A 25,597-nucleotide genomic window follows, 5' to 3' on the forward strand; every position below is an offset into this window, starting at 1 on the left:
TTTTTGGTTTATCCTTCTGTTTGCTCCTTTAAAAATACAGTCAAATGTGTAGTATATGTATATCCCATTCTCTTAAATAAGTGACACTTAGCTATATTTATCTGTATACACACTATATACTCTTTTTTTTCCACCTTGCTGTTTTTCATTTAACAACCTAACTTGGAGATTATTCTATAGTAGTACATATATAAAGACATCCTTCCTTTCTTTTTTTTTTTCCTTTCTTTTAACAGTGCATAGTACAGAATCATGTGGATATATTAGAGAATCTTTTGAAAGGGAAATTGAATTATATAATATGTCTAACAGATACTCATTTGTTGCGATCTGGATAGGAAAACAATACCACCAGGTAAACAGAACAAATAATCTAATGGTACAGGTCAGATTCGCAAACAAGCTCCTCTGGAGGTTACAGGGGCTGTCAGACATGGCATAGAAGTATGGTCTGGGGATGTTAGGAACAGCTTTGTCTAGCAAGCAGGGCTTAATTAATTTACAGGGGCCTTAAGGATAGCTGTCGGACACGACTGAGCAACTTTCACTTCATTAAGGATAGATAGGATTTAAATAGAAGGGGAAAGAGGATGTTCCAGGCTTGGACAAAGGGTGTGAGTAGAAGACTGAACTCTTGAAATGAATGCGAGAATTCAGGGAGTAGTGAATAAATCAGTAGGTTTTGAGCAGAAAGCTTATATAAGAGCAGTTTGGAAAATGAACCAAAGTTCACTTGTTGAAGCCTTCGACTACCAGATTAGAAAGTTTACTGTTCCTCAAGCACCGCTTTCAACCACTGATATGTCTGTTTACAAACCTTGAGTGGTTCCCCAGGAACAGGGTTTTGAATAAGGACAGGATATCTGAACCATGCTGCTGGACTGCTCCTTCTAGGAAAGAACGTGGAGTGACTTCAAGGTGTGGGGGACATAAGGATTTAAAAGGGATATTTAACTTGGAGGTAGAACAGAAAGGACTTTCCCCCTATCTTCTAATTACTTTCTAAGATGGAGAAGTAGGCGGGGCAGGAGACCGGAATATCGAAGGTGACTGTGATTTCCAGTCTCAGTTCAGGATGCGGAGCTGGCATCGTGGGCCGCTGCCCTCTTCCACACGTGGTGGCGGCACATTTGCCTTCATTCTCTTTGGAGAGGAGTCCAGAACACGGTGGTTTAGTCTGTAGAGCTGTGTGGCTGCTGTGCCCTCTGGTGTTCGTGCCGACTTCTGAGGCTGCTTGGAGTTCAGGAAATGGGTTCGGAATACAGATGAGCTCTTTTTCCAGTTCCTCACTGTTTTCCTCCCCCTCTTACCTAAGGGTATTGCAGGCACAGATGTGGCAAAGGAGGCCTCTGACATCATCCTAACAGATGACAACTTCACCAGCATCGTGAAGGCGGTGATGTGGGGACGGAACGTCTACGACAGCATCTCCAAGTTCCTGCAGTTCCAGCTCACTGTCAACGTGGTGGCCGTGATCGTGGCCTTCACTGGAGCCTGCATCACCCAGGTGGGATGAGCTGAGACGAGAGGGATGAGGCTGGGGCCAAGGAACAAGGGGTATGACGTTACAGCGTGTCGACTGAGGAGCAAGGCCCAGCGTTTCTGCAGGGGTGTTGGGGCAGGAAATCACTCTTCCAAGCCTCCATCTGCTCCTGTGGGAGGATGATCATTTATCTACCATTAATGTAGCACTTACATGTTGGCCAATGTGATAAGCGCTTATATGTAGTTTCTCTGATCTTCAAAAACAACCTTGCAAAGTAGGTATTATCCCCATTTTACAGGTGAAGAACCCAAGGCTCAAAGAGGTTAAATAAGTTTCTAAGTGTGATTCAGCTAATAAGTGGATAGCAGGAGGTAGGCCCTGTCAAGGGCAAAGGTGAGGCTGACGAGTGAGGTGAGGGGTAGTCTGCAAGGAAAGCTAAAAGGAGGGGTTCTTCTTCTGCCAGGATTCCCCACTGAAGGCCGTGCAGATGTTGTGGGTTAACCTAATCATGGACACCTTTGCCTCGCTGGCCCTGGCCACAGAGCCTCCTACAGACTCTCTGCTGAAGCGTCGGCCCTACGGCCGCAATAAGCCTCTGATCTCGCGCACCATGATGAAGAACATCCTGGGTCACGCCGTCTATCAGCTCTCCGTCATCTTTTTCCTCGTTTTTGCTGGTGAGCCACGGGGAGGATGGGGTAGGGGGCAGCGTGTGGAGTGCGAGAGGGAGATGGGGCAGAGACCAGCCCAAGAGGAGAAGGGAGCAGGGAGCAGGCTGAGCCAGCGGGGCGATAGCATCTTCACGCGCCGAGTGCACCTCTGTTCCCACGCCGCGGTGCATTATGGCATTCTCTGACTCCTCTTAAGAATCTCACAGGGGTAACTTTATGACACCTTTCTTTAGCTCATAAAACTGAAACTTAGGTCACATATTGAGTAAATAGCGGCACTGTGTTTCAAACCTATGTCTGCCAGACTCTAGTGCATGTAGTTTTACCACCATGCATTGCCACAAGAAGGCAAATATTGATGGAACAAACTGAGAGAGAAGGTCAGAAATGTTGAGACCAGGGCTAACACTGAAAATGTTTGATGACCGTGTGGCTCGGATACTGACCGGTTAGAATGGACACCAACCCTAAGCAACCAGTGAGGCCCTACTCATCTGTCTTGACTCAACCTCAGCCCTCCCTGAGAGTGGACTCAATCTTGCGGTGCACCCCTCTCCCGACTAGGTGAGAAATTCTTTGACATTGACAGCGGGAGGAGAGCGCCTCTGCATTCTCCGCCCAGCCAGCACTACACCATTGTTTTCAACACCTTCGTGCTCATGCAGCTCTTCAACGAAATCAATTCCCGCAAGATCCACGGAGAGAGGAATGTCTTCTCGGGCATCTTCCGCAATCTCATCTTCTGCTCAGTGGTGCTGGGCACATTCGTCAGCCAGGTGAGATTCTAGCTAGGATTGGGATAGAAGGTCTGGGAAGATAAAGGCCAGACGCTGGAAGCCAGGATGCCCTGAGTACCCCAGAAGAGGAGTAGGGGAGGGCTAGGGACTTAGGCTGTGGGTTGAACACTTTGGGGTTCCCAGCTGGCTCTCATTTGCTCATTTCTCTAGAATTGGATCCCTCTGTGTTGAGTGCTCCAGTGCACGGCAGCATGTTGGTAGTGAATAAAATAAAATTTGAAGAATTCTTTCCCTAACTTTCTAGAACACAGAAATTTAACACAGCGACAGGGGGGAAGGTCACTGCCTTCTGACCCTTTCATGCCTCATGCCGGCGCACTTGAAATGTGCATGAAGGTGCCAAGTAGGCATCTCCCTGGCCCTGCCACTTTGTTCTGAAAGGGCTCGTGGTACAAAATGCTACACGGTTCAGAGTAAAGGAGAAGAAATGGCATGGTGCCACGTGTAGTTAACAGATAAGCCTGATGTGGATTCCTTCTGTGGGACTGGAATCAAGGGCATGACTGCCCTGCTGGTGAAAGGATCGACCCCTTTCTTCTTGCCGCCGTCAGAGATATCCTAAGACAGATGCCATGCAAGAGATGATGAGCACAAGAGCACCTGCCTCTCCCTTACTTGCACCCCTCCTAAGTTTCCCTTCTTTATCACTGTGCCTTCTCTTTCTTACCTGTTGGCTTCAGGCACAGGAAGCCCTTAGCTCCCCTTGATCCCCGCGCCTTTGCATTAATTAATAGTGTTCATAGTGACTGGAAACTCCCCATCAGAAGGCTCTGCAAAGACTGTTGGTGTCTCTCTTCCCTTCTCCCCATCTGGGTCTCTTCTTTCTCCTTCCCCAACAAGCATTCCAGGGTTTGCACCGCAGGGATCCTGGGGCAGGGAGCTGACGTGGCTTTGGTGGCCTTGACTAGAGGGCTGGCTACCTGTTACTCACCTCCCAGTCACAGGCTGCCTCTTTGTCTGTTCTAGATTATCATCGTGGAATTTGGAGGCAAACCCTTCAGTTGTACGAAGCTCACCCTGTCCCAGTGGTTCTGGTGTCTCTTCATTGGTATTGGAGAGCTGTTGTGGGGCCAGGTGAGTACGGACACACCCTTCCCGCGGTCACACAGCCGGCAGACCTTCCCTCCCCTAGAGGAGATGGAACAAGCAACTTTGGAGACTCCCAGCTCCAAACCTTCATATTCTGCTTCCCTGTTCCCTCTGCCACCAGGTTTTCAGGTTCTTTCCATCTTGCAGGATTCCAAAGCAGAATGATTAGTGCCCACCACTTCAGAGACTTCCGATCTCTTCTCTAATCATGCCTGGAGACAGACAAATCCCTTAGCTTCTCTGAGATGGAAGTGGAAATTTTCAGTGCTAATTTTGCTAAAAGAAAAAGAAAAAAGTCACGGTCTTAGAAGCAGAAGCGTTTACAAAGCCCATGTCTGCAGTGAAGCTGCAGTCTGGTCGAGTGCTCTGCGCAATGCCGCAGGACTCCCTTGCCCCTGCTGTCTCTCACCATCGCCTTATCCAGGATGAACGCCTGACCATCACCTAAGACAAATTCAGATTCACGCGGTCTCTAGAGAAGCAGTATAGTGTATGGTTCAAAGCCCAGACTTTGCAACCGACTACCTTGGTTTGAATCCTGGTTGTTTTTTACAAACTGCGTCATAGTGAGTAAGTTTCTTAGCAGCTCTGCCTCAGTTTCCTCAACTCAGGATAGCAAGGCCATTGTGAATCATACTTAATCAGCAACCCACTTTCAATATAGAAATGACTTAGACAAATGTCTAGTACCTTGTAAATACTCAATAAATGTTAGCTATTAACATTATATTAATATAATGTTATTTTGGTTTGGTAAGAGTTTGATTCCTTCCCCAGTACCACTTTACAACCCTCCCCCCCATCATCAGTTCTGCCCTGGGCTATGCTTCTGCTTTGCAGACCCCAGGTCTCCACTGATTGGTGCCCAGCCACCTGAGTAATGGAGTCTTTCCTTAACTGGCCCCAAAGATTCCTCCCTGAGACTGCAGGCTTTCCCCCATAGACCTGCTGGTCATTTCTTCCATACCTCCGAGTTGCCTCCCTGATTAATCCCTATCCCAGTTCCTAACACACGTCCCTCCAACCTGCTCTGTTTGCTGTTTGTTTACCAGTGGGTCCCTAAAGCTTTCTTGTTTCGTGTACTGTTTGAAACACTCACCTGGATCGAGTTTCACATGTGGCCATGTGGCCTTGAAGCCTTCCTTCTGTATCACAACAGCTCCTTCCAACATCCGAAAGCAGCATGTGGACATTGTATTTCAAACATCTGACTCCACGTAGGACTGCTCGCACGGTCCCCCGCTCCCAACGGAGCCCTGTCTGCTCCTCTTCTTGTTTGTAAAGGGGAACTGACCGGCAGGCACTGAGCTTACTGAGTGATTCATTTTAAATTGCAAGCCCAAGCTCCTGCTCCATGTCCTCTGAGAATACGCATATGTCCCTTCTTCTGTGGGCTGGCCCATCCACTTTCTCACCCGAAGCCCAGGAAAGCCTTCAGGGTCCTCTCACTGTAGTTTTATAAAAGAGCAATGACTTAGCATATGGAAACTGAGAAGAGGATCGCTCCCCTCCAGCAGCCTTCCTTCCCCTTTGTGCTCACACATACATTGTGACCGTCTTGTCCCCAGCCGTATTTTGCCCGATTCTTGTCTGTGTCCCTCCCCACTATGTACCACGCATTCCCTTAAGAGACAGACGGCAAAATGGAAAGAGAGAACTGAGACAGGAGGAGGAGAATAAAGTATGTCCCAAGGCAGATGCTGGTCAGATACTAGAATTTAAGTTCTCCTTCATACGTCTGCAAGTGCAGACATCTGGTCAGCCCCCGGCAGATGCTGGCCCAGGTGGGCTGGTCCTTTTCCCTCTGTTCTCCCTGCCAGGGAGAGGGGTGCTGGGGCCAAGCGTGACTTGCCCAGGGCCTGGCCCACGCAGCCGAGTGACAGCTCTTCTCAGCCTGATCCTGGTGTCTCCCCTTTTGCTGCACCTGCTCTCAGGTCATTTCCACGATACCTACCCAATCCCTGAAGTTCCTGAAGGAGGCTGGACATGGCACCACCAAAGAGGAGATCACTAAGGATGCCGAGGGGCTGGACGAGATCGACCACGCAGAGATGGAGCTGCGCAGAGGCCAGATCCTCTGGTTCCGGGGCCTGAACCGTATCCAGACTCAGGTATGGTGATGGTGGCCTGTCCTGGCCCTGGAGGAGGAATCCCCTCCGTCTTTATTGGGAGGTGTCGGGAGGGGAGTAGTTCTTGATGGCCAGTGTCTCTACCCTTCTTAAGGCCCTCTCATTGGTGGGTAGCCCAAGCTCCCTTGCTTCAAGATAGACAGAGGCAGAGGCGGCAGTTTGGGCTCCTCTGAGAGGAGACTGATTGTGGAGAGCCCAGAACACAGGACCCCAGCTGCCAGCGTGGTCCTCTAGCTTTGGGCTTGTCTGAAGGCCACTTCCCACCCTTCACGGGTAGGCAAGCTTCCCGCTTACAGTCTCTTGGAAGCAGTAGGCCTAACCTCCGGTGGGAAATGTTCAGAGTCTTTCCTGACCCTGCAGAAGAAAGGGTTCAGACAGCATCTCTGTACCATCATCCCCAGCAGACATTTGCTGTACATCCTCAAGCAGCTGTTAAGGGAATGTAGATGTTATCTGGAGGATCTTTGTAAAAGAAACTCACTCTTTTATGTCTTCCCCACTCAAAATGTAAGACCATGATGGGGAACGTTATTGCTAAGTGTATATAAATAACAGTAGTCTCTCAGTGCCTGAGTGTCTTTTACAGGTTCAGATTTTCTCCCCAGAAAAGAAGAGGCTATAATTTCTTCACACCATTTCCCTTCCTGCGCTCTCTGAAATGGGATAGACGCTGCTCCTGCTGCCTTAAGCCCCTTGACTCTAGCCCCACAGTAACTTTCTCTCCCCACCTTTCATGCAGCAACTATAGCTGCCTTTTCCTGGGTAAATGGCCTGGTCTAGATACTGATAATCTTAACACTTCCCTGTTCTTACCTCACATACCTCTATTGTGTTAGTCCTAAAATTTCCTGTCTCAGGGAACTGTAAATCCCCAAGTTCTCAAAGGTGTTCTCCAGAGAACACCTATCCCTCTCTGCAGATTGGCTAGAGATCCCAGAAGTAAATTTCACCCTCTAAACATAGCACTGCATGTGGTTTCAAAAGTTCCTTCGTCAAGCCCACCACCTTCTAGGGAAGAAAGGTGAAAAGAATATTCTACGGTAAATACAGGGATCGCCCCTTATCCATGACCTTGCTTTCCTTGGTTTCAGTTACCTGTGGTCACCCACAATCTGAAAATATTAAATGAAAACTACCATAAATAAATAACTCGTAAGTTTTCCATTTTATGCCATTCTGAGTAGCTGATGAAGTCTCATACTGTCCCATTCTATCCTGCCCTGGATATAAATCATTCCATTGCCTATCACATCCTCACTATATCAGCTACCTGCCCATTAGTCTAGGAAAAAACATAGTATATACAGGATTTAACACTATCTGTGATTTCAAGCATCCACTGGGGGTCTTAGGATTTATCCCCTGCAGATAAGGGAGGACTCCTGTAGCAGCTGGGAATTGGTCTCCTGTAGACAGACAGCAGATGAAAATGGGAAACCAGGGCTAGGGAGGGAAATCCTGGGGCCCCTTTCCCCTGTCTTGAGCTCCTCCTCGCAGAGGGAGAGCCCAGGGACCTGCAAAAGCCACCTCAGCACTTGCAGAGTTTCCACACCCCCCCCCCCAGACTGCACGTGCACCCCCAGCCAGGGCACCCCGCGCTCTGAGAGCTCGGAGCCTGTGGCTCCCGTCTCTGAGGGCTCGGCGCTTCCCTGCAGCCCTGCTCTTTTCAGAATAACCTGTCTTCTTTTCTTCCCTTCAGGATCATCTGCCTCCTCTTCTACTATGTACATTTTTTCCTAGCCAGGATCCCCTCGTTCCAGTGTCTCGTGGCTCCTTCCCAGTCTTCTCTCCTGGGGCTGAGACTCATGGATCTTCCCTCCCCTCCACTACCAATGTCCATCCCCTCGACTCTATACCTCTCTGGTTTTGCTGCCTACATAGCTTTAGGTATACTACCTTTCTCTGTTGGAGCAAGAGGTACTTGGACCAGAATGACATTAAAGCCTGAACTGGGCAACAAAGGCTACCTGTTAAAGATGCTGTGGTGAGCAGTCTGTGCCATCACCCCTGATTCCCCAGCAGCTGCGGCTGACTGTGCTAACCTTCACCCTGGATCCTAAAGCCCTGTCCTGGCATCAGCCCTTCACTCAGCAGAGCCGGTCCTTGTCATTCTCCTTGCAGCACCTGACATGGGAAGTGCCAGGCTCTGTCTCGTCCTGGTCTCTGTAGCTTTGGGAGACCTAAAAGCACCAGAGAGCAGAAGTTTGGGAAACTCGAGGGCTTGAATCTTGCTAAACTTCCAGCTTCATCGGGAAGTTGGGACCCTGTGGCCTTAACAAGCCAGAGGAGTGACTCTCCAGCTCCTTCTTCGTGTGGCTGAGCCCTTCCCACATGCAGACCTTTTTCTCCCACAGCATTAGGCTCCTCCATCCCTTGGAAGTGAGGACTGTATCATGTGATAGGAGTGGTATTTTAGCTCAAACCTGGTCTGAATCCATTTCATGGCTTCTCAGGAAGCTTTATAAATAAGAGCAACTGTCTGACTTGCAAGGTCCCTGCTCTCCCACCTTCTCACCTGGTGAAGTGAGGTTAGATGAGTGGGGTCAGCGCCTCTCCCACCTCCCTGGTAGACTGACCCGTGGTGTTAGGCATTTGGGCATTTTTAAGGTGATTCTACCAGATCCTGAAGGGTAAGGGAATTCTTTTTGATTTGTTCCTTGTTAGTCAGAAGTCAGGGATGAGGGTGGTAGGTTACCGAGGCCTCACATCAAGGCCACTGTCAGAAGACAAATGGCCTTCATTGCCTCTGTCTCTGAGGAGTCGGACCCTGAAAATCAGAGGCAGTTTGTGCAGGGCTAGACCCGCAGCTGGTGAGCACCGCCGCCACTCCCAGCCAGCTCCTCCTCCTGGGCCCATCTACCTTCTGAGCTCTTGACTGCCCTTGTGCCAGCGATTCCAGGGACACGACTGCTGCTAGAGGCCTCTCTAAGGGCCTGGCCACTGGGCTCCTAAGCTCTGCCTTCAGAGGCCTTGTCCACTCCCACCCAAGGAAAGGGTATCTCAGAGAATAACCCAGAAGAGGGTGAGCCCAGCAATTTTGTGGTCCAGGAGCCTTTCCCCCATGGCCACTTGTGTACGGGCTACTACACTGCCTCTGTTTAAACACATAAGTTGTTTTCCTGGAAAATCTGCAATAATAAGTAATCAATTTAATTGGTTTAGAGTTTCTGAGCCTAAAAACTCAGTAATATATACTTTGCCTACTATCTTAAATTGCATGCTTAATTTTTTTAAGAGTATGGGTCAAAGCAGTGAATAAGCTGTCACTCTCTATCAGGAGTCATGAGTGGGAAAAGTCCCTTTAAATTTTAGATATTTTTGGACACCAGCACACCTAAAATGTCCATCACAGGCTAAAAGGAAAAGGAAGACTAGATTCTGGCTGGGTATTTAGACTCCATGGCAAACTGTTCCTTAAATGAAGTGTGATGTGCAATTAACGTTTTTCCCCCCTTCTCCTGACCGTTGTTTTGTGTGTGAGGGATTCTCTCTGGCTTCCCATCTCCTGTCCCCTTTCCCCAGCTCTTTCCATCCCCTCCCCTAACCCTCTTGGACCCTCCCTTCCTCTTTTCCCACTTCTCTCTGACTATAGAGCAAAGCTGTCTCACTTTCTGATTCTTTGCAGATCGACGTAATTAACACATTCCAGACGGGAGCCTCTTTTAAGGGAGTCCTAAAGCGCCAGACCATGGGTCAACACCTTGATGTAAAACATGTTCCTAGCTCATCCTATGTAACAGTTGCACCAGTCAAATCTCCCCCCACCACTTCTGTTGCTGCTGCTGTTTCATCTCCTACTCTGGGCAGTGAGTGATAGTCTATTATGATGCATGATTTGCTAAAATGACCACAAGAGAGCACGTGGCATTCACTTTAACCAGTCGTGGTTATCTTTTCCTTTTGGTTTTTCCCTTTGATCTTTGAGTTAAGGAAAGAAAAGCTGGGGCAAATTCCCCACTCCAAAACTAGCTGTGTGCCCTTTAATTTTATTACTTTTTTAATGTTGAAAAGCTATTAAACCGTAACCATTTTAAAGACAGTACTCTTTGTTTTCTGATTGTCCCCCTGCATTGCCTATTCCCTCCTTGAGTTCTGTTTGTTTGTTTTCCTTTACTTTGTTTGTTGCTTTGTTTGAAGATGTTGTTGTTCCTTTCCTCTCCTTTGAGCGTCAACTCTATCTCCTAAGGCTAGGTATAAGGTTCAGCCAAATGAAGACTCGGGAACTCTCTTCATCTGGGGGCAAATTTGAGATGTCCTGAAAAAGGCATGAAAGAAGCTATCATTCCCATTTTTTTAAAGCGGTAAATCTGTCATAGTTGAATCAGTGTTGAGTTTGGCCAACACCAATAGGGTCCCTTTGGTCAGCACTCTACTGTCAGCCGGCAGTATTGGCATAAAAGTGGTAGCTGAATGTGAAGAAAAGATACTCAGTTCAAATGCACAGGCCTGAGCATCCCCATTGTTTTATTTTTCAGGGATCTTAAGCCAAACTCTGGTTTAAGAATCTATTCATTCACATCTCATAGGAGAAATATATAAAAAGATCAAAATAACTTATTTTTCACCTGTTAAAAAATTTTTTTTTTCTTTTAGGAATTTCTGAAGAGCAACCTTTTTTTTTTCCTCCTTTCCTCTAATTTGATTGTTTTACTTATAACCAACACTTCATATTTTATTTTGGCTGTAAAGTTTCAGGACCCCTTTCTCAGTCATCCTGTCAGCCAGAATGCCATCAAGGCTCACCCTAAGATCTGGTAGATTATAGGTAGATTATTGGATTATTGCTAATGCTTATGCCTTCCTATTCCTGATCTTTTTACCTTCCCCAAGTGGGACCCAGAGAGGAAATAGAAGTGTCTTTGCTGATAGTGCTGTTAAGGTATTTGGTGGGGAAGGAGTCTCTCTGTGTTAAGTATATTGTGGGCTTCAAATAGCTGAGTGTTTAGTCTGTTTCCTCCTCCCCCACTCCTGGATACCACCACTCTAACCCTGGGATGGGGGTGAAGAAAGAACAACTGCTTTATCTGTGGTTCACTTGATTGTGAGTGTGTAGGATGATCCATTGTCTTTCTAGCCAGCCCTAAGTGTTCTTATGTGAGGTGTGAGGGGCAGGGGGAGAGGAGGTTTATGTAGATGCATGTTCTTTAGACCCAAAGGCAGCCCAGAACTACGTCTTACCCTACCAACATGCAAGGCTCTCTTGCCCTGCTGCTGCTGCTGAGTTGCTTCAGTCATGTCCGACTCTGTGCGACCCCATAGACGGTCCCTGGGATTCTCCAGGCAAGAACACTGGAGCGGGTTGCCATGTCCTTCTCCAGTGCATGAAAGTGAAAAGTGAAAGTGAAGTCACTCAGTCGTGTCTGACTCTCAGCGACCCCATGGACTGCAGCCTACCAGGCTCCTCCGTCCATGGGATTCTCCAGGGAAGGGTGCTGGAGTGGGGTGCCATTGCCTTCTCCGTCTCTTGCTCTAGTCCTCCCATATTCCTCTTGTTTCCTGTTTTCTTCTAGTTTTACCATGTCCTTCTGATGCGTTTCTGTTCTTTTTTAAATCCTGCCTCTCTGTTGGGAAGGGTTAGTGTCACCTGTCCTGGTGGTTTGCAGGTGGGAGGACACTAAGCAAAAGCCAGGGCCCATCGGGCTCCTGTAGAGCTGCCGGCAGAGGACAGGGTGCAAACCTTCAAAGGTGGGGAATCCAGAGAGGCAGGCCATGCCTGCTCTTTCTCCAGCTGTGCCTTCTTACTGGAGGGCCTAGAAGGTATAGGCATGCACTTTAAAACCCATTTCCCATTCCAGATTTCCAAACGAACTCTATTATTTATCTAACCTTCGGCAGACAGATCTCTAAGATTTCCCTCTCTGCATGCTAAGTCGCTTCAGTCACATCTGACTCTTTGTGACCCTGTGGTCTATAGCCCGCCAGGCTTCTCTGTCCATGGGATTCTCCAGGCAAGAATACTGGAGTGGGTTACCATGCCCTCCCCCAGGGGATCTTCCTGAGCTAGGAATCGAACCTGTGTCTCTTATGTCTCCTGCATTGGCAGGCAGGTTCTTTACCACTACCACCACTTGGGAAACCCAAGATTTCCCTCTCTAGGAAGGCCCTAATTCCTTCACTTCCCTTGATTTCTGCAAAGGAAAACTGCAGAATACCAGCTGAAGAAAAGGAAGTCTTCATCTTCCCATTCATTGAACTCCAGAGAGTGGCCCTTAGCACTCATGCCTAATCTAAGGTCCAGCCTGGTTTGGACCTCTGAGCCGTGAGAAAGAGTTGCTCTTCAATCAGCCACTTTGACCTGTAGGATAAGCGCTGCAGAAGGGACGTTTCCCAGAGACTCTGAGCGACGGTGACTGGGGAAGGAAAGGCTGGCTGGCTGAGTGGAGAGGGCCGGAAGCTTGCCCAGCACCCGCCTCTGTCTCTGTCTTGTCCCCCACACACTGCTCGGGCTCCAGGCACTGTGCACCAGGAAGGGAGGCTGCCTCCGCCTGGGCCGGGCTGGTGATGAGCTAGCTGTGTGCTGGGCATCCGTGCATGTCACAGAGTCTCCGAGGTCAGCGCCGGGATCGAGGGGCCTTCTGGCGCAACCAACACCCTCTGCCCACCACCCTCCTGTCCACCTCCAGCCCACCAGACGGTGCTTCCGAGCTCTCTGACTCCTCTTCTCGAGCTTCCCTTACAGGCGGCTGCTTTCTCTTTAGAGTCCAGAGCCCTGTTATCTAGCTGGATGACTGTTCCTAGCTGGAAGAAACTGTCCCTATCTTTTCCATCCCCCTATCCCCACGTCACCTTCATCTCCCTTATTATTTGCCTGTAACAGTGACTCATCCCCCCAACAGGTGAGACGAAAAGCCAGGAAACAGGGCTCCAGAACCTCATTGCAACCCCTGTTTTTAAACGTCTGTTTTCTAGATTGGACTTCACATATAATTGTTTTAACAAAGTATTCAGTTGCTTCAAAAAAAAAAAAAAAACAGAAGCAGGAAGTTTGAAAATCACAGATACTGAAGATGATCAGCTCATGGTATAGAGGTACCTGTTACCTGTAGCACCTATTAGAAATGTGGAGATCGGAAGAGTGAGTGAAAACTGTGGGCTGTGCTAGCACCCCTTCAGGGGGGAGTATGGCTTTGAGCCCATCTCCTAACTAGGGCATTGGATTCTATCTCACTTAATCCAAGTTGCTTTGCTCTAAGATTTGATATAGACCCATTGTAACTTGGGACTTCCTGAAAACCAGATGTAACCTGTATTCCATCTGATCTTACCAAAAGGATAGAAGAAAGGATCCTAACTTTGTGTGTAGCAAGGCGAATGTGTACCCAGGTTCCTCGATTCTTCTTGGCTGAAGCGCTGAGCTGATCTCACTGAGGGACACCGTCCTCTGCCTTCTGAGCTCTAGGTGCCCTCTGTCCTGTGGGTCTGCCCGTGTGCTGTGAAGTGAGGCAAGATAAAGAAAGCCTTAGCCGGCAGAGATGCAACTTCACTTCTGAGGGTTCTGTACAGTGACAGGAAGCCTTGAGACAAGCCGTACAGTTTATCTGCCTGTCTCTCTGTGTGCTCTGCTGGATCCATGTTCTTCAGGAAAGTATTCTTTGCTGAAAGAGCAGTGTGATGGAGGAGGTGCCCTACCCCAGCCCTCATCACTTCTCTTCCCTCTCCCACCTCAACAGTCTCTCCTGCTTTATTTCCATTTCTTTTCTGATGAAACAACTTTGGGATAAGTCTAGGATCAGCCACCTCCCGAGAACTAAAACTGTCCTACGACCACTTGCTTTTCCCCTCTCTCTCCAGCCTCTCGGGATCCCACCTTGCCCCCTACTCCAGTTCTAGCAACCCAAGTTCTAAAGCGTACCTCAGAGAGGTTTCCAGTTCAGAAAAACAGCCGCCAGAAGAGCTGGTGCCTATGGATAAAGTGAAGGCTGGGCAGAGGGATCAGTGATGGTCAAGTGTTTCTTCTTCTCTTCTGAACTGAGCCCCTTCCTTTGTTGTGCGGTGAGCAAAGCCTGTGGCTCTGAGAGGCAGTTCCCCTCTGCCCAAACTGCAGGTGGTTTCCTTTCCTCCATCCTCTTGGTCCATCCCATCAGAAAAGCCTCCTGGCCTGAGTGCTTCTGTTCTGACCCCACGCTCTCCCTCCCCTACCTAAGATCATGTTCCTCTTCGTAATTTACAAACAGCTGGAGAAAGCTTTATGACTCGGCACCGCTGCTGGGTCTCAGAGTCATGGCCGCACGTGTCCAACCTCATCTGAACGGAGAGAGCAGCCCTCTGTCAGCCCCAGAGGGGGCAACTCTGATGCCTGTATTTATCCATCTCCTCAAGGGGAGGGACTGCAGGAGTGGAGTTCTGCTTTGTTTGGGGGAAGAGGACATGGTGGAGATTGTGGGATATAAACATATGCATGTTTCCTGACTGAAAGAGCAGTTATTAGATTGGAGAGCATAAGAATTCTGATTTCTTGCATGCTGCTAACACAACTGCACGGTATTGTCTGCCTTGCCGCACAGCATTCATGGTCGCTTATCACCCAACGTGTATTGTGTGCAAATTGATATGTGTTTGGCTTATTGAGGGTTTTCAACAGATAACTAAACTTCAATGTGTAATCTTCCATTCCACACTCACAAAATATTTGGCCCCAACACAGAAATCCACATGTCTGGATCAACTTTTAAGTTTGACTATTAAATTACACCTAATTCCAAAGTCCTTGCCTTCCATCCAAAAGAACTAATGAATCTTTTTGTTTCCTATTTAATTTTAAGAGTAGATTGTTTGGGAATGCTAACTTTGCTTTGGGTTTTCTACTTTTTTTATGCAGCTTTGAAATATTCTAGTTGTTTGTCATTATTCACTCTCCCCACCCCACCTCAGTGCTTGAAATTTAAGTCACGTGATGTTCTAGTGTTTCATGGTCTCTTCTCATGCGTCTGGTCTGGGTTGTGGAGCAGTAGTGTTCTGTAGTTTGGGCTTTGTTTCTGTCATCAAACCACCCAGTTTCCTGTTCTGTTGACCAGTTCTCACCGCTGCATTTTCTCACCCTCCTTTTCCTTCCCCTGGTGTAGATCAAAGTGGTCAAAGCGTTCCATAGTTCCCTCCACGAAAGCATTCAGAAACCCAGGAACCAAAACTCCATCCACAACTTCATGACCCACCCTGAATTCACCATAGATGAGGAGGGGCCGCGAACACCACTCCTGGATGAGCAAGAAGAGGAAATTTTTGAAAAGGTGTCTAAGCCTGGGACTAAGATGCCCTCGCCGGATGGTGAGGTCACTCCACAAACCAACAGAAACAACAATTCGGTGGATTGCTGCCAAGTACAAATTGTTGCTTCCCACTCGGACAGCCCTCTACACAGCCTGGAGACGTCAGTTTGAACTTCATCCTCCGATTCCCATTCCTGCCTTCCCTATGTCCCTTTTCATCTGTCCCATCAGTAAGGTGATGATGGGAGTTTTCACTGTCATGTTAGCTGCTCCCAAGTATGTGTGAACCGCACCTGACCATGACGAGGCAAGAGCACAGACCCACAAGGATTTTAACTGAAACTTGAGTTGGGGTTTGTAGCAGGACCCGGTGAAGCCCCAGGCAAGTGATGAGTGGTGGATCTATTCCTTGGATGTGTCAGTGGTCATTTTGAGAGAAATGACGAAAATCATCTTGGCGTCTACCCCACCTCCGGTTCTCCCCAGTACTCATGCCTATGTCTCTACTCTCCTTACTTCTGGATTTTTACCCTATGAGTCTATGCTGTTTATGAGCTCAGTTCAAAATTCAGAGCTACAAACATCATCAAATGAAATGTGTTGAGGTAAGAATGGAAGGTACAGATTCAGCCTATAGAGTGATTGTTTTAAAACAATTTTTCCATTTTGAAAACTTATACCTAAGGCCCTTAACCTCTTTCTGCCCTTCCAGTCAAACCTCCCCACAATCTCTTGGTCCTTTGTGACCATTGTCTTCCTTACCTTCACTCTTTTTTAAGTTGTGATGATTAAGAAAATGGAAAGAATATGGGTGAGTTGAGTCAACTTTGACCTTTCTCCCTTCTGGCCCCACTGGAACTCTTGATTTATTTCTAGAGACAGATACATTTCTTTGCTGATGGTCCTTTGGAAACAGTTGAGAGCAGGTAATACGATATCCCTGTTGCCAGGTTATCTACTTCTAAACTGCCATCTTGTCAGGCCTGTGGTTTCTAAGTGCCAGGAAGATGAGCCTTGACCACAAAGCTTACGTGTATGTGGTTTGTAGTTTTTACCTGAAGCCTGAGCTTTCTCCTGTTCCTAAAGTGGTGGCAAAGGAATGAATTAAGGTTGACCCTGCCTCCTAACTGGACTTGGATATTAAGGAACAGAAGCTGGCAGATCTAGGACAAGACAGACCATCGAAGCCAACTATGAGTCCTCCTTGGGGTAACCACTACTGCTTTCAAAGCCATCTGCTAAGGCTTTTCTCGGGTAGGGCCTGATTGTTGGGGGAGTGAGGATTGAGGAGGCGTGGGAGAGGCCAAAGTGCCCTTGCAGCAGGATCTGAGAAGCCAGAAAGCTGGAGCTCAGGTGACTGGGGTCAGCTTGGACATTGCCTTCGGTTTTCTAATTCTACTCTGCTGTGTCCCTTGACTCATCTAGTCACTGAAAGGGCCCCAGACTTTCTCATATATTCTGATTTTGAAAATATATGGCTCCAGTGACACTCTGCTGACTTAAAGGAGCAAAGGGAGGCTCCCCCTGACTCCCGCTCCCTACACCCTGCTCAAGCCCATTCTAGAATTCTCAGTGCGGCCCAAGGAGGCCCTGTGCCTTCCCCCCGCTGAGCACTGCCCAAAGCATCCCCTTCCCCACCTGGCTCTCAGGAGCCAGGGAATTGGCTAGGAGATTTTTTAAGTGTTCCTTAATGGGACGGGGTGGAGCCGCACGTGCAGTTTCTCCATTTCTCTCCCTGCTGTGCTGACATAAGCTCTTCTGTGCAGGAGTCAGCTCATGTCTGCCAAGTCCCATCTCCACTGGATAAATGAAGCCTCTCCCCTCTTTCTCGAGTGACGGGGGTGGGGAGAAGGGCCCTGAGGCGGCTGGGGACTGCTGCATGTCCACCTGGGGGCCCGGTGACCTGACCTGTCGTCTGCAGCCTTCTCCTGTGGCTCCCTCCTCCCTCCCTCTCTCACCAGAGCTGCCCTAGGAAGGAGAAGTAAAGAAACGGTGCCCCTGCACATCCCGTTAGTGCATCAGCCCCCAAGTCTGATTCTGGTTTTGTCAAAGTTACATGCTTCCGTGATCTCTTTTTCCTCCGTCTTCAGTACTAATGGGGAAAAAATAGGTCACCCGAGGTGTTTGGTGTTCACATATATATTTATTAAGTAATTGGAAGATTTAGTTCTGTCGAGTCTTTTATTACCTCAGATCAATTTTTAAAACAAACTTTGGAGGCTATTTTATCATTCCTGCTCCCAAAAGACTCTCATGGTGCCTGACAAGTTTACTCTTGAGGGCTTGTGTCTACTTGTTTAAAGTCAATGGGATTTTTTGTGTGTATTCTGGTTTCCATAGTAAGAAAGAAAACATAGAAATATTATGCAAACAATATATAGTTTTCTTTAGATCATAAACTGATATTTTTTGAGTCAGCCATATGTATTTTGTTTAAAGGATTTAAAATAAAGTGCTGTCATGTGACCCTGTGGAAGGGGGCACATAACCAACTGTTAGACATGACAGGTGACCTACAGTGTATTTGCAATTGGTTTTAAAACCAATGCACCACACAACCTTTCTCCAAACAGCCATCTTTATGCTTAGGGGGAAGAATTTTGTTGGATTCTAGAACTTTTTAATATAAATTTTGCTGATATGGAATTGAGCAAGTTTAAGTGTTTATGTGCATATATTTTTTATATATATTTTTTTCCTATTCAGTTTCAGTGATCCAACTGGCAGTGAATAAATACGGCATAAGTTAATAAAGCTTTCCCCAAAAAATGGTGCTTTGGATTTGAAAAGAGTCTGATGGGGAAAAGGGGGAAATATTATCCTAGATTCCTCTCTTGATAAAACTAGAAAAATGGGCAGTAGATTACCAATGGGAAGGAAGGCATCCAGGAAGAAGGAACAGCTGGCAGGAAATAAGTGCACATCCCCATGGAAATGGGTATCAGGAACTAGTGATCAGGATCAGGGACCTCGGGTAGATTTATATTTCTTGAAGAACAGCTAGTAGAGTGGTACCCAAGACCCTGGGCTGCATGGGTCCTCTGATTTGGGGGTTGCATTTTTTATGGTTCTTTCACCTCCTGTTGCCCCTGGAGTTTTCCATTAGTGATTTCTTTGTGCAAGGATTTGATTTGAGACTTCTCCCCCTCCCCTAGAAAAGTTTCATGCAATATATTAGGTGGCAGATAATAGCTCTACACAGAAAAATAAAAGCTGGTTCTAGCCCTAGGTGACAATCTTGACTAGATCCTTCCCATAGGTGTCCTCTGCTTCTAAAATGACTCTCCATCTCTAAGTGTGGTAGAGAGACCAAGAAATCCCGCAGGCACTTGTGAGTTCTTCAGGGTTTGCATTTCTTCTTCCCTTGAACTTCAGAGGGGAGAGTCCGCACAGTTAAATATGAGTGATTACCTCATTGCCAAAACCCAGGGGCATGGCAAGCTCATGAAACCTCTAAACTCATCACTTCTCTTTCCTGTCTTCCCTGCCTAGTGACTGAAGCAGCCCCTGATGCCATCCCAAAGTGCACACTTCCTCTTCCTCCCTCTGCACAGCTGGGGACCCCCTCACTGCAGGGGTGGGGGTGGAACCCTTTGTAAATGCCTGCTCTTCTTTAGCCTTTACAGGCTCTTGCTCAGAACAGACCAGACATCTTTCCGTTTAGCTCAGTGCTGTCCTTACCTTCCCAGCCTGCTGTTAGACCTGCTGTCCCCTTTCCTCCTGATTAGGAGAGGTGGGGGGAGGTGAGCTCCCCATGACTGAATTGGCCTTTGGTTCATGTTTTCTCCCTGTATGTATATATGCCATATGTGAATATGCCATATATATGTGCCAACAACCTATCTACATTGTTTCAAATTAGCACACAGATAGGAATTTTGAGTTTCTTTTTTTTTCTTTTCAGTAACTAGTATAACAGGCACTGGTATTTTGTATAAAAGAAAAAAAAACAAAACAGAAGATTGATTATCGTGATCTGCATGACATACACAAACGGTGATATCAAAGCAATGTGTATCCCAGTGTGTGTTGCTATAATCTACAGTTCAGCTAAACAGTACACCCAATCTGTATTTGCATTTTAATATTATTTAAGCTCTCTGTACAATGTTTTGCATGTATTTATATGGTTCTTAGGAAAAAAATGCTATAAATGGCAATTCTGAAATTCAAATATGTTGTTCCATTGAGATAGGAAGAATGGAAGGGGAGTTTTAAAAGAAGGAAAAAAGAGATCTTTTTTTTTAGAACCAATGAAGCTGTTGCTGATGAGCAGAAACCAAACTATTGTGCACTGAGAATAAAAATCCATGCCCACTTGTGACTGTGCTATCCTCTGTATGTATCCACTTTTGGGTAAAGTCACTGGTTGTTGAGATTGAGAAGGGCCCTGCCACGGCCACGTTGAAAGCCCATCTGTGCAAGCCCAGGACTCAGCCTATTACTGGATCCTAAAGTGTTTCTCTGCCAACACTTCCCTTTAGTGATTCACAGCCCTGGTTGCCAGTTTCATTCCCTTAGGAAATGAGCTTTGCTCTGCTCACCTTGGTTAGAATCTGCAATCAGAGAACTATGAAGCTGGGGCTTTTGAAAAAGGATGAATCTGGAAGGATGAAAAAGAGTCAGGTTTGGCAGTCCTTTCTTTCTTTGTTTTAATTTTTAACGAAATGCCTATCAGGAAAATTAGTTTCCCTTATGTTAGCAGCTGGACTTCCGTCGGAGCTGAGTTGGTAAAGAATCTGCCTGCAACACAGGAGACCCAGGTTTGATCCCTGGGTGGGAAAGATCCCCTAGAGGAGGAAATGGCAACCCACTCCAGTATTCTTGCCTGGAGAATCCCATGGACAGAGGAGCCTGGCGGGCTGCAGTCCACGGGGTCACAAGAGTCGGACACGACTTAGCAACCAAACCACCACATATTAGCAGCTATTCCCTACCTTCCTTCCGGAGTTCTTCAGTTCCCACCCTCCCAAAGGTTTTTGGGGGATTGAGAGTTTGTTTGTTTTAGCTGTTCCATTCACTGGATCTCTAGCATGACTAATATTAGACCTTAGTTTCAGGTCAAAACAGCTTTTAGGTCAAAACAGGTCATTTAGGTTCTGAGCTTTCACATCTCAGAATTCAGAACTCCTCCCAGCAACTCTCATCCAGATGCATCTATTCTCCTTTAAAATAGCAAGGAAGGAAAGGATCTGTTGACTCCCCAAGGTATTTTAGGGAAAGTACGATGTTGAGGAATAGCCCAGCTCTCCTGGCTGTTTGAACAGGTCGATTCTGAAGGAGGAACCAGCCACGGTTGGTAGTCGTCTGTGTGAGCAGTCTCACCCACTTTCCTGCCTGTCCCAGGTTGCTCTCCACGGGCACAGCCACATTGCCCACCTAGGTTCTTTCAAACATGCTGGGAGAAGATAACTAATAACCAACCAAACAAACAGGGTCTGGGACTTACTTGAAAACAGAAATCATTCACAAAACAGGACTAAAGTCTTTTTCTTTCCTTTGTAGCTTCCATCCCAAATATCCTTACTTAAATGGGATGCAAAATACACACACGCACACAACTCTAGTCCTTTCTAAAGTTCGGCCCGGTGTTTCCCCCCTCACTCTCACCTTGTCTTTGTTGGGCCCCAGATCTGTGCCTCTGCCACATCAAACAGGATATCAAGGAGCCGCACCTCCCAACCTCAGGGTGTGCTGAGGCATGAAGCAGCGCTTCAGAGCAGCTTTCTGGCAGAGACCAGTGTTTCCTAAGACATTGGTTTAATGGGTATATAGCCAGCCAGCTCCTTAGGCTTGAGTTACCACATGGGAAAAAATGTTCTTTTCTTCCATCTTTTCCTACCCCCATTTCCTGGGGAAAAAAAAAAAAAAGGCAGTTTCTTTGCCCTCCATCTTTAATAATGGTTTGTGAGTCTCCCCTTTCTCAACTACTGTATCCTCTCCCTGTGGCCACTGGGTTTGTTTGAAATTCTCCACCAGGACTGACTGACCCCACCCCCAGCCCCCAGGCCCCCCACCACCACCCCGGCCCACCCAAGTGTATACACACAGCCAGACAACTGCCTAACTTATTCTGGGGAAATCCAAGGATGATTCACTAGGTACCAGTAAGCTGGTTACCAACCCTTGACCTGGGTCTATTAGGGCATGGCCTCCATGCTACTGCAAGCAGGATAAAAATGGTATGTCCTTTACCAGCAGATTTTGAAACCTGTTATAAATAAAACGTGCACCTGTTACTATCTGTGTAACATCATTAACATCCAGTTGTCCCCCAAATGAACCTGAGCTATGAGGACTAATAGTCAACTAGATTCATAGACCAGCATACATTTAGCCTTGCTTTTAGCCTTTTAGGCAGTGACTTCTGGGTTCTGCTGCTGCTAAGTCACTTCAGTCATGTCTGACTCTGTGTGACCCCATAGACGGCAGCCCACCAGGCTCCTCCGTCTCTGGGAGTCTCCAGGCAAGAACACTGGAGTGGGTTGCCATTTCCTTCTCCAGTGCGTGAAAGCGAAAAGTGAAAGTGAAGTCGCTCAGTGTCCGACTTAGCAACGCCATGGACTGCAGCCTACCAGGCTCCTCTGTCCATGGGATTCTCCAGGCAAGAGTACTGGAGTGGGGTGCCTTTGCTCTGGGTTCTGGGCCTGCCTGTATCCTGATGGAACCAACTGTATACCTTCTCTGAAGTCTATTTCAAAGCACGCCTCCCAGTTCTCAGAAGATGCAGTACTTGAGCTGAGTGGCGAGTGCCGTCACACTCAGAGCTGGCTGCAGCCCCTGGGTTCAGGCCTGGGCACCACATGGTTTCTCTGATGTCCCCTGGACTAATGGCCATGGAGACCATCTTCTAAACAGCACGACTGATTAGGTTAGGTTTCTTGTTTTAACTCCAGATCTTCATATCTTGGCCTTATTTAAAGCAAATATAGGGGACTCCTTGGAGGTCCCCCTGGAGAAGGAAATGGCAACCCACTCCAATATTCTTGCCTGGAGAATCCCATGAACAGGAGCCTGGTAGGCTACAGTCCATGGGAGTCACAAAGAGCCAGACACGACTGAGCAACTTTCACTGGAAGTCCAGCGGTTAGGACTCTGCTTTCACTGTCAATGGCGCAGGTTCAATCCCTGGTCAGGGAACTAAGATCTCGCAAGCTGCACAACATGGCCAAAAAATAATAATAATAAAATTTTAAAATAAAGCAAATATATATGAAAACTGAAAAGAGGATGTGACGCTGGGGAGAGAAGGGCTGGAAACTACTGATTGCCTTCAGACGCGGTTACCCAGACTCTTCATTTGAGTTAAGCATTTCCCGTCTTTCCCATTAAACCCTTGAACTGAAACTGCTGCTGATCGGGTAGGAGAGAAAAGGAGTTTGAATATTTTTCTGCTCACCCTATGGTGGAGAAGCTTAAACAGAGTAATTGGAGTAAAATCCTGATATAAACTCTACTTCTTGACTGGCTTGATTTTCCATTTCTACACGGAAAAAGTGGAACTACATCAATGATTTTCAAGCTACATTTTAAAGACCTGAAAGGGATTCCTTAGTGATGATTCAGAGCCCACGGGTATTCAACAAAAGGAGCACTTTTTTAATATATACAAGTATTTGACTTCTGGGTCAGCTGTAGCTTTAAAAAAATGACTTAAAAGCCTTATGAACTAGCCATCTCTAAGGGCCCCCAGCTCTGAAATGCTGAGGTTCTAGTGAACAAAATCATCAGTGCTGAAATGATCCAAATGTGGGTGACACTGTCACAAGTTGTGTGAATAAATGCACAAGCCAGCCTAACTGGGATCCTGTCTTTATTGTCTCCTACTATAGTTATTAATGTAACATAAATAATATAAAGTAAAAGTTTCTGATTATAGATCCTTCTGCTGAGATTGTTATCTGGCTGTTCTGTGTTGGCATTTGTTGGGAAAGAGCAGTAGTTTGGGAATCCAGAGACCTAATCCAATGGAGTGGCATGAAATTAGAGAAGCAAGAGGGCTCATCTGAGCTTCGGTAGAAAGAGCTAGCCAGGAATTCGAAGGCCTGTGTTATAATCCCAACACTGGGACGTCCCTGGTAGTCCCGTAGCCAAGGCTCTGAACTTCCCAATGCAGGCAGCCAGTTTTGATCCCTGATCAGGGAACTAGATCCCGCATTCTGCAACTAAGAATTCCCATGTCACAATGAAGACCTGGCACAGCTAAATAAATAATTTTTTCTTAAAAAAAACAATCACCAACACTGCTAATTTGCTGTGACCTAAGAGTCTCTCCAACTCTGACACACATGCTTGCTCTGGTATCTAAAATTGCTATTAATAACTGTAAGAGAATATCTAGGTGGCATTTCTCCATTGCTTTATCGCCTCTAGAATGCAGCACTGTGTGTGCCTGGAGCACTACTGCATACTGGTACCTGCAGGCTTCACCTGGGGCTCAGTCATTTATACCTGCAACAAAGACAAATTGTTCCCCAGCCCTTAAAGTACAAGAAATCAATTTCTTTTCTAAATCAAGTTGACTCTAGTACCAAAATAGCTAGCACTGGCCAAGATCTGTGAGAGGCGTCTGCTAGTCCTTTTTTAATGGTCTCATCTCCTCCCCTTGGATATTGGCCCACTCCTTCATTCACCAAGTATTTATTATGCCAGGCACCAATGTATGCGTTTGGGATACAATATCAAACAAAGCAAAGACTCTGACACTTTTAAATTTAGTCTTGTGGAGAGAGACAAAACAAACAAATACAGACCATGTCGAATGGTTACAAGGACCAAGGAAAACAGTAAACTGGTGTGAGAAAAACAGGGAGCACAAGCCATGCGGATTGGTCTTTTGTAGAGTGAGTGATCAAGGAAGGCATCTCTGAAGAAGAAGACTGTAAAGAGAAGTTATGGAGTAAAAGACTGAGCTAGTAAATATGTAGAAGAAAGAGATTTCAGGCAAAGCAAGTGCGAAGGACCTGAGGCAGGCACTCTTGCTTTGAGGACATGCAAAGAAGCCAGGAATTGGCACTGAGTGACCAAGTGGGAAAGTGAAGGAATTAAGTTCAGAGATGGAGGGATGGGAACCCGTAAGCCAGTCTAAGTTTGGCTTTCTTGAGACAGGAATTCGTGAGAGGGTTTTAGCTGAGGAGTCCGATGATCTATCTTACAGTTTAAGGGGATAACTTTGGCTGTTACGTGGCTGCAGGCCAGGGAAAATGGAAGGAACAATAGTGCAACACGCCTCGCATGGGCCTAGCCCAACACTAAGGGATACAGGTAAAGTCAACCCTCCCTGTCTTGCTATTGTCCTAAGACACACAAAAAGAAAATGCTTGTTCAAAACAAAATTAAACTGTTTGCCACCCCAGCTTGTTCAGGAGGCCCTAGTTCATGAGACAGTTGAAATGATTCTTTACTCACTCCCAAGAGAAGGGGACAGAGAACCGACCTGACGTCTGCCTTGCTTGCTCCGTGTGATCGCAGGCTGCTCCGGCGCCTCCCCTGGCGTGCTCGGCGCTCTGCCGGGTTCCTGCCGCGACGCCCCGGCCTCCTCCCGCCCGTGTTGCCCGGGGCCGGAAGCCGCTCCGCCGCCGCCCGGGGCCGAGGGAGGGGAGGCCGGCGGCGCCTCCCGGCGTCTGCCCCCCGCTCCGCAGCTGCCGGCGCTCGAGGGGAGGCTGCCGGACGGAGAACTCAGACGACCGGGCACCGGGGCAGCCTGCCCTCAGACCGAGGCCCAGGAAAGGCCTGCTCGGCAGCGGCGCCCGGCGTCCTCCCTGGGCCTCAGCCTAGCAGACAGAAGCTGTCTCCCTAGCCGGTCACACTTCTTGCTTCCAGATTCCTTCCCCTCAACTCTTCCCAAGGACCTGACGTTGAATGAGAGCATGGAGCAGAGAAGTGAAAGAAATATTTACGTACTTTCCAAATTTCTCTGTCCTGTCTGAACCCTACTCTCTCACAGTGTTAACTTAAAATAAGGGTATTTGCTGCCTTTGTTCTGCTTCAGACATGCCTGGGCCGGAGAAGGCCTCTCCATGAGCAAATGCACAAGGAGGGATGGGGCTGTCAACCAGCTGTCATCCTGCTCCATTGTCTCAGCTCCTAGACCTTCAAAAACAAAGCCTGGCTGCAGCTGTCTTTCACACAGGGCAATTTTGGCATGTTGGGGGAGCCCAGAAATACAAGAGCCACTGATAACCCCTTCCTAGGGCAGAGGAGACCCAACACAGGCCCT

General features: G+C 47.5%; 1 protein-coding gene and 1 long non-coding RNA gene across 10 annotated transcripts in view; one reads left to right on the top strand and one right to left on the bottom strand.

Annotated features, from left to right (window-relative positions):
• Positions 1 to 19,695, top strand: part of ATP2B4 (ATPase plasma membrane Ca2+ transporting 4) — a 100,845-nt gene extending 81,150 nt beyond the window's left edge. For 5 of the 8 annotated variants that reach the window (XM_043924166.1, XM_043924165.1, XM_043924169.1 and 2 more), the window contains 6 exons: positions 1,316 to 1,507; positions 1,950 to 2,163; positions 2,722 to 2,933; positions 3,921 to 4,028; positions 5,978 to 6,154; positions 15,235 to 19,695. In XM_043924166.1, the coding sequence (XP_043780101.1) occupies positions 1,316 to 1,507; positions 1,950 to 2,163; positions 2,722 to 2,933; positions 3,921 to 4,028; positions 5,978 to 6,154; positions 15,235 to 15,549 (1,218 nt within the window). In that variant the 3' untranslated portion in view covers positions 15,550 to 19,695. Of the gene's footprint in view, positions 1 to 1,315; positions 1,508 to 1,949; positions 2,164 to 2,721; positions 2,934 to 3,920; positions 4,029 to 5,977; positions 6,155 to 9,797; positions 9,979 to 15,234 lie in introns of all 8 variants that reach the window. The other 3 variants (XM_043924170.1, XM_043924172.1, XM_043924173.1) reach the window with 2 other exon arrangements.
• Positions 1,502 to 24,924, bottom strand: LOC122708074. 2 transcript variants are annotated; one of them, XR_006344998.1, is made up of 4 exons: positions 24,815 to 24,924; positions 5,143 to 5,491; positions 3,886 to 4,319; positions 1,502 to 1,652 (listed from the first exon to the last, which is right to left on the bottom strand). It is a non-coding gene; the product is annotated as an uncharacterized LOC122708074 (long non-coding RNA). The 2 variants fall into 2 exon arrangements; XR_006344997.1 differs by lacking the exon at positions 24,815 to 24,924 and adding an exon at positions 13,438 to 13,881.
• Positions 24,925 to 25,597: the final 673 nt, after the last annotated feature.

This window comes from Cervus elaphus, chromosome 14 (assembly GCF_910594005.1).
Source record: "Cervus elaphus chromosome 14, mCerEla1.1, whole genome shotgun sequence".
Taxonomy (NCBI): Eukaryota; Metazoa; Chordata; class Mammalia; order Artiodactyla; family Cervidae; genus Cervus; species Cervus elaphus.